Raw genomic sequence first — 17,009 nt, forward strand, 5'->3', positions numbered from 1 at the left:
CTACACAGAAAACCCTAAAGAGTCCTCAGGAAAGCTACTGAAACTAATAGAAGAGTTCAGCAAATTATCAGGATACAAGATAAATGCACAAAAGTCAGTTCAGTTCCTCTACACCAGCAAAAAGAACCCAAAGAGGGAATCACCAAATCAGTACCATCTACAGTGGTCCCCCAAAAGATAAAATACTTAGGAGTAAATATTAACAGAGACGTAAAAGACCTATACAGAGAAAACTACTGTTGACACTACTGCAAGAAACCAAAAGAGACCTAAATATGTGGAAAAACGTACCTTGCTCATGGACAGGAAGACTTAACATTGTAAAAATATCTATTCTACCAAAAGTCATCTATACATACAGTCCATTTCCGATCCATATTCCAATGACATTTTTTAATGAGGTAGAGAAACAAATCACCAACTTCATATGGATGGGAAAGAGGCCCCAGATAAGTAATGCACTACTGAAAAAGAAGAACATAGTTGGAGGTCTCACTCTACCTGATTTTAGAACCTATTATACCACCACAGTAGTCGAAACAGCCTGGTACTGGTACAACAGATACATAGACCAATGGAACAGAATTGAGAATCCAGACATAAATCCATCCACATATGAGCAGCTGATACTTGACAAAGGCCCAATGTCTGTTAAATGGGGAAAAGACGTCTCAAAGAAGACCCATACCTCACACCATGCACAAATAGTAACTCAAAATGGATCAAAGACCTAAATATAAAATCTAAAATGATAAAGATCATTGAAGAAAAAATAGGGGCAGTGCTGGGAGCCCTAACACATAGCATAAACGGTATACAAAACATTACTAACCATGTACCAGCACCAGAAGGCAAACTAGATGACTGGGAGCTCCTAAAAATCCAACAGCTGAGTTCATGCAAAGACTTCACCAAAAGAGTAAAAAGGTTACCTGTAGACTGGCAAAAAGTTTTTAGGTATGACATTTCCAATCAGCGTCTGATCTCTAAAATCTACATGATTATTGCAAAAACTCAACTACAAAAAGACAAATAACCCAATTAAAAAGTGGGCAAAGGATATGAACACGCACTTCACTGAAGAAGATATTCAGGTAACTAACAGATATATGAGGAAAGCTCAGGATCATTAGCCATTAGAGAAATGCAAATCAAAACTACAATGAGATTCCATCTCATGACAACAAGTGTGGCATTAATCCAAAAAACACAAAATAATAAATGTTGGAGAGGTTATGGAGAGACTGGAACACGTATACACTGCTGGTGGGAATGTAAAATGGTACATCCACTTTGGAAATCGATTCGGTGCTTCCTTAAAAAGCTAGAAATAGAACTATGATACGATCCAGCAATCCCACTCCTTGGGATATATCCTAGAAAAATAAGAGCCATTACACAAATAGATATATGCACACCCATGTTCATTGCAGCAGTGTTTAAAGTAGCAAAAATTGGAAGCACCCCAGGTGCCAATGAACAGATTATAAATAAAATACGGTATATTCGCACAAATGGAATACTACATATCAATAAAGAACAATGATGAATCTGTGAAATATTTCATAACATGGAGGAATCCGGAAGGCATTATGCTAAGTGAAATTAGTCAGTTGCAAAAGGACAAATATTGTGTGAGACCACTGTTATAAAAACTTGAGAAATAGTTTAAGCAGAGAGGAAAATATTCTTTCATGGTTATGAGAGTGGGGAGGGAAGGTGGGAGGGGGTATTCACTAATTAGTAGATAAGAACTATTTTAGATAAAGGGAAAGAGAACACACAATACAGGAGAGGTCAGCACAGGTGGACTAAATCAAAAGCAAAGAAGTTTCCTGAATAAACTGAATGCTTCAAAGGCCACCGTAGCAGGGGTAGGGGTGGGGACCATGGTTTCAGGGGCCATCTAAGTCAATTGGTATAATAAAATTTATTAAGAAAACATTCTGCATCCCATTTTGGAGAGTGGCATCTGGGGTCTTACACGCTAGCAAGTAGCCATCTAAGATGCATCAATGGGTCTCAACCCATCTGGACCAAAGAAGAGTGAAGAACACTAAAGACTCAAGGTATTTATGAGCCCAAGAGACAGAAGGGGCCACATAAACTGGAGAATACAACAGCCTGAGACCAGAAGAACTTCATGGTGTCCTGAAGGAGCAGGAGAGCAGTGGGATGCAGACCTCAAATTCTCAGAAAATGACCAGACTTAATGGTCTGACTGAGACTAGAGGGACCCTGGAGGTCATGTTCCCCAGACCTACTGTTAGCCCAAGACAGGAACCATTCCCAAAGCCAAGTCTTCAGACAGGGATTGGACTGGAGTATAAGACAGAAAATGATACTTGTGAGGAGTGAGCGTCTTGATTCAAGTAGACACATGAGACTATGTGGGCAGCTCCTGTCTGGAGAGGAGATGAGAGGGCAGAGGGGGTCAGAAGCTGGCTAATGGACACGTAAATAGAGAGTAGAGATAAGGAGTGTATGTGTCATTGGGGGAGAGCAATTAGGAGAGTATAGCAAGGTGTGTGTAAGTTTTTATATGACAGACTGACTTGTAAACTTTTGCTTAAAGCAGAATAAAAATTTAAAAAAGTAATTTACAAACAAAATTGTGAAGGAAATAAATTATATTTTCATTGACTGCCTCAAAGTATTCATCCATATGTTGGAGAATCACCAATTTTCCATCTCCAGCCAGCCTACTCTCCAGCAGAGGCTTTCAGGACTTAATCCAAGCATTACAGTATTTAAATCTCCCAGATGACTTCTTAGAGCTTAGATTCTTAGTGTTGAAAAGACCAAAATAATAATAATAATAGTAGCAGGTATTGTGTTCTAGCCAAGCATGGTGTTCAGTGCTTTCTGTTCATTATCTAAATTTAATCTTCACAACAAGCATATGAGGTGGCTACTGTTGTGATTCATATTTTACAGGAAAGGAAACTGAGGCTTAGAAAGGTTATTTGTCCAAGGTCATTCAGCTGGTAAGTGACACTTCTGCCTGAGAAAATCGGCCAGCCCAAGCTCTCACCCTCTGTTGGCTCCTCTTGCCCCACTTATGACCCCAAAGCCTTTATAATTCCTGGGCACCCCTACTCTCATGATTCTTTCCCCACCCCTAGACCTCCTCTTGAGAAATGCCTGGTCTAGATGTTCAGCTTTCATCAGAACGTGTTGCTTTCCTCAGGAGCTTCCTCTAAATTCTCTTAGTAAACTCTGGTAAGCCATCTGTGTTAATGTGTTAATGGGGAGTGGGCTAACCCATTCCTAGTAATATGTTCATTTTACAGTGGGAGCTTTCTGGAAGCAATGATTTAACTCAAAAGAATTAAATGGTGGAACCTCAGGCATCATGGTTGTCTGAAGGTGGAGAGTAGTCTGCTTGCAAGGTCTTTTTAACTCTGGCAAGGGAAAGAGGAGGAACAAGGGCTGGTTTCAATGAAGGAAACAGTTAATTGGGCTGTGTTCATCTATGATTTCAGTGGCTGATTATCAACTTTCTTTCACAGACTCTTGTTGTTGAAAAAGACTTGAGTGTTCAGCTGGTCTAAACGCTCACAGGAGTTCCTTTTCCAGCAAACCCTTTCCCCAGCTGAAGAGAAGGAGAATGTATAAGAAAAGAGGGCTCAAATTTCACTCCTCACTGAAGGACTTGCTGCATTCCAATTTTTCAAAAGTTATTATTAAAACAAAATTATTTCATTTCATTTATGTAAAGTAAAATAGAGAAGAAGAGTGAATTGTGATCTTTTTCTAAAACATTTAAAGAACATTAATATTCATTTGGTAATAACATTCATAAATTAAGAGTATTGTTTTGTTATTTTTAAAGCCTCCAGTTAAATTCCTATCAACAGTTCTTGGCAAAAGTAACCTTCAGTTTTCGGGAATGAATATAAAACTGACCATCTCAACATGTAGCCTCACACTGATGAATCTCGACAACCAACAGGTAAGATCCTGAATGTTGTTTACAGTTTAATATATCATCTACTTTTCTAGAGGAGCCTGGGGATAATACAGAAAATAAAGTTTCGGACAGAGTACGCCTAAAATTTAATAAAGCACAAGGGAGAAAATCTCCAAAGATTTATACTTAGAACAATAATTTACTAACTTTTTATCACTGGGGTTTTTTTTGATCACTAGGGTTTTCTTGCCTGCAGACTTACCACTACCTAATTGCCCTTGTATTGATAATTAAGGTACGAAATGCATAGGAAATACCATTTGGCAACTCAGATCCCTGAATCAGTCATTCAGTATTCTCCATTGTCCCTCCCCAGAGGGAAAGCAACCCTGTTATTGGAACTAATAGGTTATGCGTTGGACAGGGGTGTAGATGAGGGATAAAGGGGACAGGCGATGTTAGGGTTAATGATTTTAAGCAGAAAGATCATCTTCCAACCCTTGTGGTCTAAAATATTTCTAAAATGTTATTGCATAAATGTGGTTTTTTTCTTTTTGGTGGTTTATGGTACTCTAGTGTGCCTGCCTTTTCGTTGTGAGCCTGACTTCTCACAGAACGGCATTGCTGCAGCCGATGTAAGAGATCTGTGACATGGGGCTAAATGTGTATCTAAACTAGGGCGCTCTTTCTGACTTGATCTTTATTTTTTAAATTAAATTACTTATGTTGTTATTGATGTTAGCTGCTTTCGAAGTGATTCCGACTCATGGCAACCCCATGTATGCAGAGTAGAACTGCTCCGTAGGGTTTTCAGTATAACCTTGGGGAAGCAGATCACCACCCCGTCTTCTGAGGTGTCTTTGGGTGGATTTGAACTGCCAACCTTTCAGCTAGTAGTTGAGCACTTAACTGTTTGTGCCACCCAGGAAGGCTGAATTTCTTGTATCAGGTTATTTATGTGTGTAAGGTTCTGGTTTTTCTCTTTATCTAATATGTAGTGATTCAGGATTGTTGATATTTAAGGCTTTATTACATGGAATGTTGTCGATGATGGACTCATGGAGGGTTTAATGTGTACTTGGGCAATGATGAAACACTAAGAGGCTTTGAGGTTAAACACTTACAGGTTAAAATCCTGGCTTGCCATTTACTAGCAAGTTACCCTGCCACTCTGAGCTTCACTTTTCCTTATCAGTAAAATGAAGATTGTAGTACCTATTCATAGGGTTTCTGAGATGATGGATTTAAGTACACATGTCATAGGGTTTATTTAGAGGATTAAATGAGACAATGGGTATAAATCACTTAACACAGTGCCTGTCACATGGTAGCCATTGTTATTAGTATTTACTCAAACATTCTTTCTTGGAGACTTTTTCATATACTTAGTGCTTAACAAGGAAAGTGTATTACATATAAAAGTATGTAATTGTCAATTACATATATACACAGTCATACACACTTTGACTTTTTTTTTCTGTCTTTTTTATTGTACTTTAGATGAAGGTTTACAGAACAAACAAGTTTCTCATCAACCAGTTAGTACACATATTGTATGATATTGGTTAACAACCCCGTGGCATGTCAATACTCTCCGTTCTCAACCCTGAGTTCCCTGTTACTGGCTTTCCTGTTCCCTCCTGCCTTCCAGTCCCTGCCCCAGGGCTGGTGTGCCCCTTTAGTCTTGTTTTGCTCCATGGGCCTGTTCAGTCTTTGGCTGAAGGGTAAACTTCAGGAGTGACCTCATTACTGAACTGAAAGGGCATCCGGGGGCCATACTCTCAGGGTTTCTCCAGTCTCTGTCAAGCCAGCAAGTCTGACCTTTCTTTTTGAGTTAGAATTTTGTTCTACATTTTTCTCTAACTCTGTCCAGGACCCACTATTGTGATCCCTGTCAGAGCAGTCAGTGGTGGCAGCCGGGCACCATCTAGTTGTACTGGACTCAGTCTGGTGGAGGCTGTGGTAGATGTGGTCCATTAGTCATTTGGACTAATCTTTCCCTTGTATCTTAAGTTTCCTTCATTCTCCCTTGCTCCCAAAGGAGTGAGGTTAGTGGAGTATCCTAGACGGCTATTCATAGGCTTTTAAGACCCCAGATGCTACTCACCAAAGTAGAATGTAGAACATTTTCTTTATAAACTATATTGTGCCAATTCAGCTAGATGTTCCCCTGGACCATGGTCCCCACAGCTCTCAGCCCAGAAATTTGCTCCCTCAGGGAGTTAGGATGTATCTATGTAGCTACCATGACCTTGCCTTGTACAGGTTGTGCTGGCTTCCCCAGTATTGTGTACTGTCTTACCCTTCACCAAAGTTATCACTTACCTATTGTCTATTAGGTGTTTTTCCATCCCCACCCCTCCCCTCCCTTGTAACCACCAAGGATTGTTTCTTTTTGTGTGTAAGCCTTTTCATGAGTTTTTATACGAGTGGTCTCATACAATATTTGTCCTTTTGTGATTGACTTATTTCACTCAGCATAATGCCCTCCAGCGTCATCCATGTTACAAGATGCTTCACAGATTCATCATTGTTCTTTATCATTGTGTACTACTCCATTGTGTGCGTGTACCATAGTTTATCCATTCCTCTGTTGATGGGCATCTAGGTTGTTTCCATCTTTTTGCTATTACGAACAATGCTGCAGTGAACATGGGTGTGCACATGTCTTATTCGTGTGACAATTCTTATTTCTCTAGGATATATTCCTAGGAGTGGGATTGCTGGATTATATGGTATTTCTGTTTCAAGCTTTCTAAGGAAGCGCCGTATCAAATGGTTGTATCATTTTGCATTCCCACCAGCAGTGCGTAAGGCTACTGATCTCCCCGCAGCCTCTCCAACATTTGTTATTTTCTGTTTTTTTGATTTGTGCCAGTAATGCCAGGGTGAGATGGTATCTCAATGTGGTTTTGATTTGCATTTCTCTGATGGCTAGAGATCATGAGCGTTTTCTCATGTGTCTGCTGGCTGCTTGAATGTCGTCTTTGAAGTGTCTGTTCATTTCCTTTGCCTGTTTTTTAATTGGATTGTCTTTTTGTTGTAGAGGTGTTGGATTTTCTTATAGATTTTAGAGATTAGACTTTTGTCTGATTTGTAATAACCAAAATTTTTCCCCAGTCTGGAGGTTCTCTTTTTACTCTTATGGCGAAGTCTTTTGATGAGCGTTGTGTTTAATTTTTAGAAGATCCCAATCATCTAGCTTATCCTTTGGAGCTTATGTGTTTATATCCTGTTAATGCCGTGTATTCGGGCCTCTAGCATTGATCCTATTTTTTTTTTTCTATGAGCTTCATAGTTTTGGCTTTATATTTAGGTCTTTGATCTATTCTGAGATAGTTTTTGTATATGGCGTGAGGCATGGGTCCTGTTTCATTTTTTGCAGACGGACATCCAGTTTTGCCAGCACCGTTTGTTAAAAAGACTCTCTTTTCCCCATTTGGTGGACTTTGGGCCCTTGTCAAAGATCAGGTGACCATAGGTGGATGGATTTACATCTGGGTTCTCAATTTTCTTCCATTTGTCAATATATCTGTTGTTGTACCAGTAGCAGGCTGTTTTGACTGCTATAGTTGTATACTAGGTTCTGAGGTCAGGTAGTGCGAGTCCTACATTATTCTTCTCCTTCAACAGTGCTTTGCTTATCCAGGGCTTCTCCCCTTTCCATAAAAAGTTAATGGTAAGTTTTTCCATCTCTGTAAAGAATTTTCTTGGCATTTGCATTGGTATTTGCATTGTATTTGTAAATCACTTTGGGTAGAATTGTCATTTTCATAATGTTGAGTCTACCTCTCCAGAAGCATGGTATGTTTTTCCAATTTTGTAGATCTGTTTTGGTTTCTTGCAGTAGTGTTTTGTAGTTTTCTTTGTATAGATCTTTTACATCCCTGGTTAGATTTATTCACAAGTATTTTATTTTTTTTTAGGGGCTATTATGAATGGTATTATTTTCCTGATTTCCTTTTCATCATTCTCTTTATTGGTGTTTAGGAATCCAACTGATTTTTGTATGTTTATCTTGTATCCTGCTCTGCTGAATCTTTCCATTAGTTCCAGTAGTTTTCTTGTGGAGTCTTTTGGGTTTTCTGTATATAGTTATCATATCATCCACAAATAGGGACAGTTTAACTTCTTCATTATCAATTTGGATACCCTTTATTTCTGTTTCTTGCCTTATTGCTCTAGCTAGGACTTCCAACACAATGTTAAATAGGAGTGGCAATAAAGGGCATCCTTGTCTTTTTCCTGTTCTCAAGGGGAATGTTTTCAGCCTCTCTCCATTAAGAATAATGTCGACCATTGGTTTTGCATAGATGCCCTTTATTATGTTGAGAAATTTCCCTTCTATACCTATTTTATTAAGAATTTTTATCAGGAATGGGTGTTGGACTTTGTCGAATGCCTTTTCTGCATCAATTGAGGTGATCATGTGGTTCTTTTCTTTCCTTTTCTTAATGTGGTGAATTACATTGATTGATTTTCTAATGTTGAACCATCCTTGCACACCCGGAATGAATCCTACTTGGTAGTGATGTATGCCGAATTTTGATATGATGCTGAATTCTATTGGCTAGAATTTTGTTGAGAATTTTTGCATTTATATTCATGAGAGATATTGGTCTGTAATTTTTTTTTTTCCTCTTTTGGAATCAGGGTTATGCAGTCTTCATAGAATGAATTCAGAAGTATTGCTTCCTTTTCTATGTTCTGAAATAGTTTGAGTAGTACTGGTGTAAGCTCTTCTCATAATGTTTGGTAGAATTCTCCAGTGGACTCATCTGGGCCAGGTCTTTGTTGTTGTTGGGACATTTTTTTTTTTAATTACCTTTTCAATCTCTTCTCTTGTTATGGCTCTCTTCAGATTTTCAGTATCATTTTGTGTTAGTTTGGGTTGGTAGTGTGTCCCTAGAAATTTGTCCATTTTCTCTAGGTTTTCAAATTTGTTGGAGTATAGTTATTCATAATACTCTGTTATGATCGTTTTTATTTCACTTGGGTCTGTTGTTATGTCCACCATTTCATTTCTTATTTGGGTTATTTGCATCCTCTTCTGTTTGTCTTTTGTCAGTTTGGCCAGTGGTTTGTCAATCCTTTGAAAGAACCAACTTTTGGTTTTGTTGATTCTTTCTATTGTTTTTCTAGCCTCTATTTCATTTATTTCTGCTCTGATTTTTATTATTTCCTTTCTTCTGGTGGCTTTACAGTTCTTTTGCTGTTCTTTCTCTGTTCAATTTGTGTGGATAATGTTTTGATTTTCTCCCTTTTTAAAAAAATTTTATTGTGCTGTAAGAGAAAGTTTATAAATCTAGTCAGTCTCTCATGTTGTTGTTGTTAGGTGCCGTCGAGTCAGTTCTGACTCACAGAGACGCTATGCACAACAGAACGAAACACTGCCTGGTCCTGAGCCATCTTTACAACCATTATGATTGAGCTCATTGTTGCAGCCACTGTGTCAATCCACCTTGTTGAGGGTCTTCCTCTTTTCCACTGACCCTGTACTCTGCCAAGCATGATGTCCTTCTCCAGGGACTGATCCCTCCTGACAACGTGTCCAAAGTATGTAAGATGCAGGCTCACCATCCTTGCTTCTAAGGAACATTCTGGTTGTAATTCTTCCAAGACGGATTTGTTCATTCTTTTGGTAGTCCATGGTATATTCAATATTCGTCGCCAACACCACAATTCAAAGGCATCAATTCTTCTTTGGTCTTCCTTATTCATTGTCCAGCTTTCACATGCATATGAAGTGATTGAAAATACCATGGCTTGGGTCAGGTGCACCTTAGTCTTCAGGGTGACATCTTTGCTTTTCAACACTTTAAAGAGGTCCTTTGCAGCAGATTTACCCAATGCAATGTGTTGTTTGATTTCTTGACTGCTGCTTTCATGGCTGTCGACTGTGGATCCAAGTGAAATGAAATCCTTGACAACTTCAGTCTTTTCTCTGTTTATCATGATGTTGCCCATTGGTCCAGTTGTGAGGATTTTTGTTTTATGTTGACGTGCAATCCATGCTGAAGGCTATGGTCTTTGATCTTTATTAGTAAGTGCTTCAAGTCCTCTTCACTTTCAGCAAGCAACGTTGTCATCTGCATAACGCAGGTTGTTAATGAGTCTTCCTCCAATCCTGATGCCCTGTTCTTCTTCATATAGTCCAGCTTCTCGTATTATTTGCTCAGCATACAGATTGAATAGGTATGGTGAAAGGATACAACCCTGACGTACACCTTTCCTGACATTAAACCAATCAGTATCCGCTTGTTCTGTCCAAACAACTGGCTCTTGATCTATGTAAAGTTTCCTCATTAGCACAATTAAGTGTTCTGGAATTCCCGTTCTTAAAATGTTATCCATAATTTGTTATGATCCACACAGTTGAATGCCTTTGCATAGTCCATAAAACAGGTATTCTCTGCTTTCAGCCAGGATCCATCTGACATCAGCAATGATATCCCTGGTTCCACGTCCTCTTCTGAAACCAGCCTGAATTTCTGGCAGTTCCTGTTGATATACTGCTGCAGCTGCTTTTGAATGATTGTCAGCTAAATTTTGCTTGCGTGTGATATTAATGATATTGTTCGAAAATTTCACATTTGGTTGGGTCACCTTTCTTGGGAATAGGCATAAACATGGCTCTCTTCCAGTCAGTTGGCCAGGAAGCTGTCTTCCATATTTCTTGGCATAGACGAGTGACCACCTCCAGCACTGCATCCATTTGTTGAAACATCTCAATTAATATTCCTTCAATCAAACTGCTGACCTTTTGTTTAGCAGCCGTAGTACTTAACCACTATGCCACCAGGGTTTCTTGAGTGAAATTAGTCAGTTGTGAAAGGACAAATATTGTATGAGACCACTATTATCAGAACTCAAAAAAAGGTCAGGAGTTCGAATCTGCCAGGTACTCCCTGGAAAAATAGGGCAGTTCTACTCTGTTCTATAGGGTCGCTATGAGTCGGGAATGACTCGACGGTGGCTTCAGCAGAGGGTTAATTTCACTCAGCATAATGCCTTCCAGATTGCTCCATGTTGTGAAATGTTTCATGGATTCATCATTGTTCCTTATCCTTGTATTGTATTCTATTGTGTGAATATACCGTAACTTATTTATCCATTCATCTGTTGATGGGCACCTTGGTTACTTCCATCTCATGGGTGTGCATTTATCTGTTCGTGTAAAGGCTCTTATTTCTCTTATTTCCAAGGAGTGGGATTGCTGGATTGTATGGTATTTCTATTTCTAGCTTTTTAAGGAAGCACCAAACTGATTTCTAAAGTGGTTGTACCTTTTAATGTTCTCTCCAGTGGTGTATGAGTGTTCCAGTATCTCCACAACCTCTCCAACTTTTATTATTTTGTGGTTTTAGATTAATGCCAGCCTTGTTGGAGTGAGATGGAACGTCATAGTAGTTTTGATTTGCGTTTCTTTAATGGCTAATAATCGTGAGCATCTCCTCCTGTATCTGTTAGTTACCTGAATGTCTTCTTTAGTGAAGTGCCTGTTTATGTCCTTTGCCCATTTTTTAATTGGGTGATTTGTCTTTTTGTTGTTGAGTTTTTGTAGTATCATGTAGATTTTAGAGATCAAACGCCGATCAGAGATGCCAAAGCAAAAACTTTATCCCAGTCTGTAGGTAACCTTTTTACGCTTTTGGTGAAGTCTTTGGATGAGCACAGGTGTTTGATCTTTAGGAGCTCTTAGTTATCTAGTTTGTCTTCTGGTGTTTGTGCATTGTTAGTAATGTTTTGTATACTGTTTATGCCATGTATTAGGTCTCCTACCATTGTCCCTATTTTTCATTCCATTATCTTTATCGTTTTAGATTTTATATTTAGATATTTGATCCACTTTGAGTTTGTTTTTGTGCACGGTGTGAGGTGTGGGTCTTGTTTCTTTTTTTTTTCAGGTGGATATCCAGTTATGCTGGCACCATTTGTTAAGGAGGCTGTCTTTTCCACATTTAATTGACTTTGGGCCATTGTCAAATATCAGCTACTCGTATGTGGATGGATTTATGTCTGGATTCTCAATTCTGTTCCATTGGTCTATATATCTGTTTTTGTACCAGGCTGTTTTGACTACTGTGGCTGTATAATAGGTTCTAAAATCAGATAGTGTGAGGCCTCCCATTTTGTTCTTCTTTTTCAGCAATGCTTTAAAAATCTGGGGCATCTTTCCCTTCCATATGAAGTTGGTGATTTGTTTCTGTATCTCATTAAAAAATGTCGTTGGCTAGAACACTGTACAGAGCAATCACATGTCAATACAAATAGGGAATTCACAAAAATAAATGAAGATAAAAAAAATGCTCAAAACAGGGAAACAGCGATGTCATTATGTAAAAGAAGATGACATTAAAACAATAAAGAGGGACTAAGAAATTTACTTATAGATCTTTCATGTGGATAGGAAGACAAGGTGATATAAAGAAAGTTAGATTTAAACTTAGAAAAGTGGGGGTAAATATTAAGGTAACCCCAAAGGAGACTAATAATCCTACTCATCAAAATAAAATACAAGAAAAAAATAGAGACTCAGCAGAAACAAAATCAACTACAACGAATAAGAGGAAGAGATAGTGTATAAAGATAAGCTACTCAGCACAGAAAATTAAGTGGGAAGAAACTGTCAAGAACACAGAAAAAAAGACATCAAAATGACAGCATGAAACACAATTATGCTGAATGTAAATGGACTAAATACACCAATAAAGAGACAGAGAATGGCAGAATGGATTAAAAAACACGATCCGTCTATATGCTGCCTACAAGAGACACACCTTAGACTTAGAGACACAAACAAAAACTTGAAGGATGGAAAAAAATATATCAAGGAAACACCAATCCAAAAAAAGCAGGAATGGCAATATTAATTTCTAACAAAATAGACTTTAAAGTTAAATCCACCACAAAGGAAGACTCTGAATTAATGTAAAAAGACCAGACTTAATTCTCCGACTGAGACTAGAAGAACCTTGGAGGTCATGGTCCCCAGAACTTCTGTTAGCCCAAGACAGGAACCATTTCCAAAGCCAACTCTTCATTAGACTGGACTATGGGATAGAAAATGATACTGGTGAAGAGTGATCTCCTTGGATCAAGTAGACACATGAGACTCTGTGAGCAGCTTATGTCTGGAGAAGAGATGAGAGGGCAGGGGGGGCAGAAGCTGGCCAAATGGACATGAAACTAGAGAGTGGAGGGAAGGAGTGTGTTGTCTCATTAGAGGGAGAGCAAGTAGGAGTATATAGCAAGGTGTATATAAGTTTTCTATGAGAGACTGACTTGGTTTGTAAACTTCCACTGAAAGCACAATAAAAAAAAATGTCCTCGGAATTTCGATTGGAATTGCTTTGTATCTATAGATCACTTTTGGTAGAATAGGCATTTTTACAATGGTAAGTCTTCCTATCCATGAGCAAGATACATTTTTCCACTTATGTAGGTCTCTTTTGGTTTCTTGCAGTGGTGTCTTGTAGTTTTCTTTGTATAGGTCTTTTACGTCTCTGGTATGATTTATTCCTAGGTATTTTATCTTCTTGGGGCTACTATAAATGGTAGTGATTTGGTGATTTCCTCTTCTATGTTCTCTTTGTTGGTGTAGATGAATCCAACTGATTTTTGTATGTTTATCTTGTATCCTGATAATCTGCTGAACTCTTCTATTAGTTTCAGTAGTTTTCTTGAGGATTCTTCAGGGTTTTCTGTGTAGACAATCATGTCATGTGCAAACAGAGATATTTTACTTCTTCCTTGCCAATCTGGATGCCCTTTATTTCTTTATCTAGCCTAATTGCTCCAGCTAGGACCTCCAGCACAATGTTGAATAAGAGTGGTGATAAACAGCATCCTTGTCTGGTCCCCATAATCAAGGGGAGTGTTTTCAGACCCTCTCCATTTAGGATGATGTTGGCTCTTGGCTTTGTATAAATGCCCTTAATTATGTTGAGGAATTTTCCTTCTATTCCTATTTTGCTAAGAGTTTTTATCATGAATGGGTGTTGGACTTGTCAAATGCCTTTTCCGCGTCACTTGATAAGATCATGTGGCTTTTGTCTTATTTATATGATGGATTACATTGTTTTTCTAACGTTGAACCATCCCTGCATAAAAAAAAACCTGATATGAATCCCACTTGGTCATGGTGAATTATTTTTTTGATATGTTGTTGAATTCTATTGGCTAGAATTTTGTTGAGGACTTTTGCATGTAAGTTCATGAGGGATATAGGTCTATAGTTTTTTGTTTTTTTTTTTGGTGTCTTTACCTGGTTTTGGTATCAGGGATATGTTGGTTTCATAGAATGCATCCTTTTCTATGTTCTGAAATACCTTTAGTAGTAGTGGTGTTAACTCTTCTCTGAAAGTTTGGTAGAACTCTGCAGTGAGGCCATCTGGGCCAGGGCTTTGTTTTTTATTTTAATTAACTTCTCAATCTCTTCTTTTGTTATTTCTTCTAGGCTTTCAAATTTTTTAGAGTACAATTTTTTGTAGTTGTGTGATATGATTCTTTTAATTTCAGTTGTGTCTGTTGTGATATCGCCCATCTGATTTCTTGTTTGGGTTTTTGCTTCCTCTCCTGTTTTTCTTTTGTCAGTTTGGGCAATGGATTATCAATTTTGTTAATTTTTTCAAAGAACCAGTTTTTGGCCTTGTCAACTCTTTCAGTTGTTTCTCAGTTCTGTATTTCGTTTAACTCTGTCCTAATTTTTATTATCTGCTTTCTTCTGGTATGTGAGGATTTCTTCTGTTGCCCTCTATTTCTTCAAGTTGTAGGGATAATTCTTTGATTTTGGCCCTTTCTTCTTTTTGTATGTGTGCATTTATTGATATAAATTAACCTCTGAGCACTGCTTTAGGTATGCCCCAAAGGTTATGATAGGAGGTGTTTTCATTCTCATTGGAGTCTTTGAATTTCTTTATTCCATTCTTCATGTCTTCTATAACCCAGTTGTTTTTGAGCAGGGTATTGTTCAGTTTCCAAGTGTTTGATTTCTTTTCCCTGCTTTTTCTGTTATTGATTATTCTTTTATGGCCTTGTGGTCAGAGAAGTTGCTTTGTAATATTTTGATGTTTTAGATTCTGTTAAGGCTTGCTTTATGACCTAATATATGATCTGTTCTAGAGAATGTTCCCTGTGCGCTGGAAAAGAAAGTATACTTGGCTGCTATTGGGTGGAGTGTTCCGTTTATGTGTATGAGGTAAAGTTGTTTGATTGTGGCATATAGATCTTTCGTGTGTTTATTGACCTTATTTCTGGATATTCTATCCTTTACCGAAAGTGGTGTGTTGAAGTCTCCCACTATTATTGTGGACCTGTCTATCTCACTTTTCGATGTTGGTAGAGTTTGTTTTATGTATCTTGAAGCCGTGTCATTGGGTGCATAAATATTTAATATGGTTATATCCTCCTGGTATATTGTCCTTTAAGCATTATATAGTGTCCTTCCTGCTCTTTTTTGATTGTTGTTTTTCCATCCTTTGAGTTTTAGTTTGTGTCTATAAGTCTAAGGTGTGTGTCTTGTAGGCAGCATGTAGACAGATCACTTTTTTTTTTTTAATCCATTCTGCCACTCTCTGTCTCTTTATTGGTCCATTTAGTCTATTTACATTCAGTGTAATTATGGATAGGTATGAGTTTTTTTTTTTTTTTTTGAGTCTAGTGCTGTCATTTGATGTGTTTTTTTGTGTGTTCAGTTTTTTTTACCCACTTAATTTTTTGTACTGAGTAGTTTATATATTGTATTTCCTCTTATTTGTTGCTGTTGATTTCATTTTTGCTGAGTCTTTATATTTTCTTGTAGTTTATTTTGATGAGTAGGATAATTAGTCTCCTTTGTGGTTACCTTAATATTTACTCCTATTTTTCTAAGTTTAAACATAACTTTTACTTCTTTATATCATCTTGACTTCCTCTCCCTATGAAAGATCTATCACTACACTTCTTAAAAAAAAACAAACTTTTTAGTCCCTCTTTATTGTTTTAATGTTGTCTTCTTTTACATAATGACATTGCTGTTTCCCTGTTTTGAGTTTTTTTTTTTTTTTATCTTGATTCATTTTTGTGATTTCCCTATCTGGGTTGACATCTGGTTGTTCTGTCCAGTGTTCTAGTCTTGGGTTGATACCTGATATTATTGATTTTCTAACCAGAGAACTCCATTTAGTATTTCTTGTAGTTTTGGTTTGGTTTTTACAAATTCCCTAAACTTCTGTTTATCTGGAAAAACCCTCATTTTGCCCTCATATTTGAGAGATAGTTTTGGTGGATATAGGATCCTTGTCTGGCAATTTTTTTCCTTCAGTGCTTTATATAAGTCATTCCATTGACTTTTTGCCTGCATGGTTTCTGCTGAGTAGTCTGAGTTTATTTTTATTGACTCTCCTTTGAAGGTGAGTTTTCATTTATCCCTAGCTGCTCTTAAAATTCTTTCATTTTGGCAAGTTTGATTATGTCTTGGTGACTTTCTTTTGAAACCTGCCTTATGTGGAGTTTGATGAGCATCTTGGCTAGATATCTCCTCATCTTTCACAATATCAGGTACTTATTGTGCCAACAAATCTTGAACAATTCTGTGTGTATTTTCTGTTACACCTCCCTGTTCTCGTATTCCAATTACTCATAGGTTATTTCTCTTGATAAAGTCCCACATGATTCTTAGGGTTTCTTTGTTTTGTAAATTCTTTTATCTGATTTTTTCCAAGTATTTTGGTGACAGGTGTTTTATCTTCAGCCTCACTAATTCTGCCTTCCACTTCCTCAATTCTGCTCCTCTTTCTATTGAGTTGTTTAATTTTGTAATTTGATGTTTAATCTTCTGAATTTCTGATTGCTGTCTCTCTATGGATTCTTGCTGCCTATTAACTTTTTCATTATGTTTTTGAATAAACTTTTTAATTTCTTCAACTGCTTTATTTGCGTGTTCCTTGGCTTGGTCTGTGTTTTGCCTGATCTTCTTCCTGATGTCTTGAATAGTTCTGTATATTAATCTTTTGTATTCTGCATCTGGTAGTTTCAGGAGGACACCTTCATCCAGAAGATTCCTTGATTCTGTTTTGAGAGCTTGCTGAAGCAATCATGGTCTGCTTCTTTATGT

At 37.7% G+C, this 17,009-nt stretch overlaps 1 protein-coding gene across 2 annotated transcripts in view; it reads left to right on the plus strand.

Moving 5' to 3' along the window:
• The window catches only part of SHC4 (SHC adaptor protein 4), a 246,409-nt gene that overhangs the window by 81,077 nt on the left and 148,323 nt on the right, over positions 1 to 17,009 (plus strand). For both annotated transcript variants that reach the window (XM_049899614.1, XM_049899615.1), the window contains exon 4: positions 3,836 to 3,955. In XM_049899614.1, the coding sequence (XP_049755571.1) occupies positions 3,836 to 3,955 (120 nt within the window). The remainder of the gene's footprint in view (positions 1 to 3,835; positions 3,956 to 17,009) is intronic.

Source organism: Elephas maximus, chromosome 10 (assembly GCF_024166365.1).
Source record: "Elephas maximus indicus isolate mEleMax1 chromosome 10, mEleMax1 primary haplotype, whole genome shotgun sequence".
NCBI classification, from domain to species: Eukaryota; Metazoa; Chordata; class Mammalia; order Proboscidea; family Elephantidae; genus Elephas; species Elephas maximus.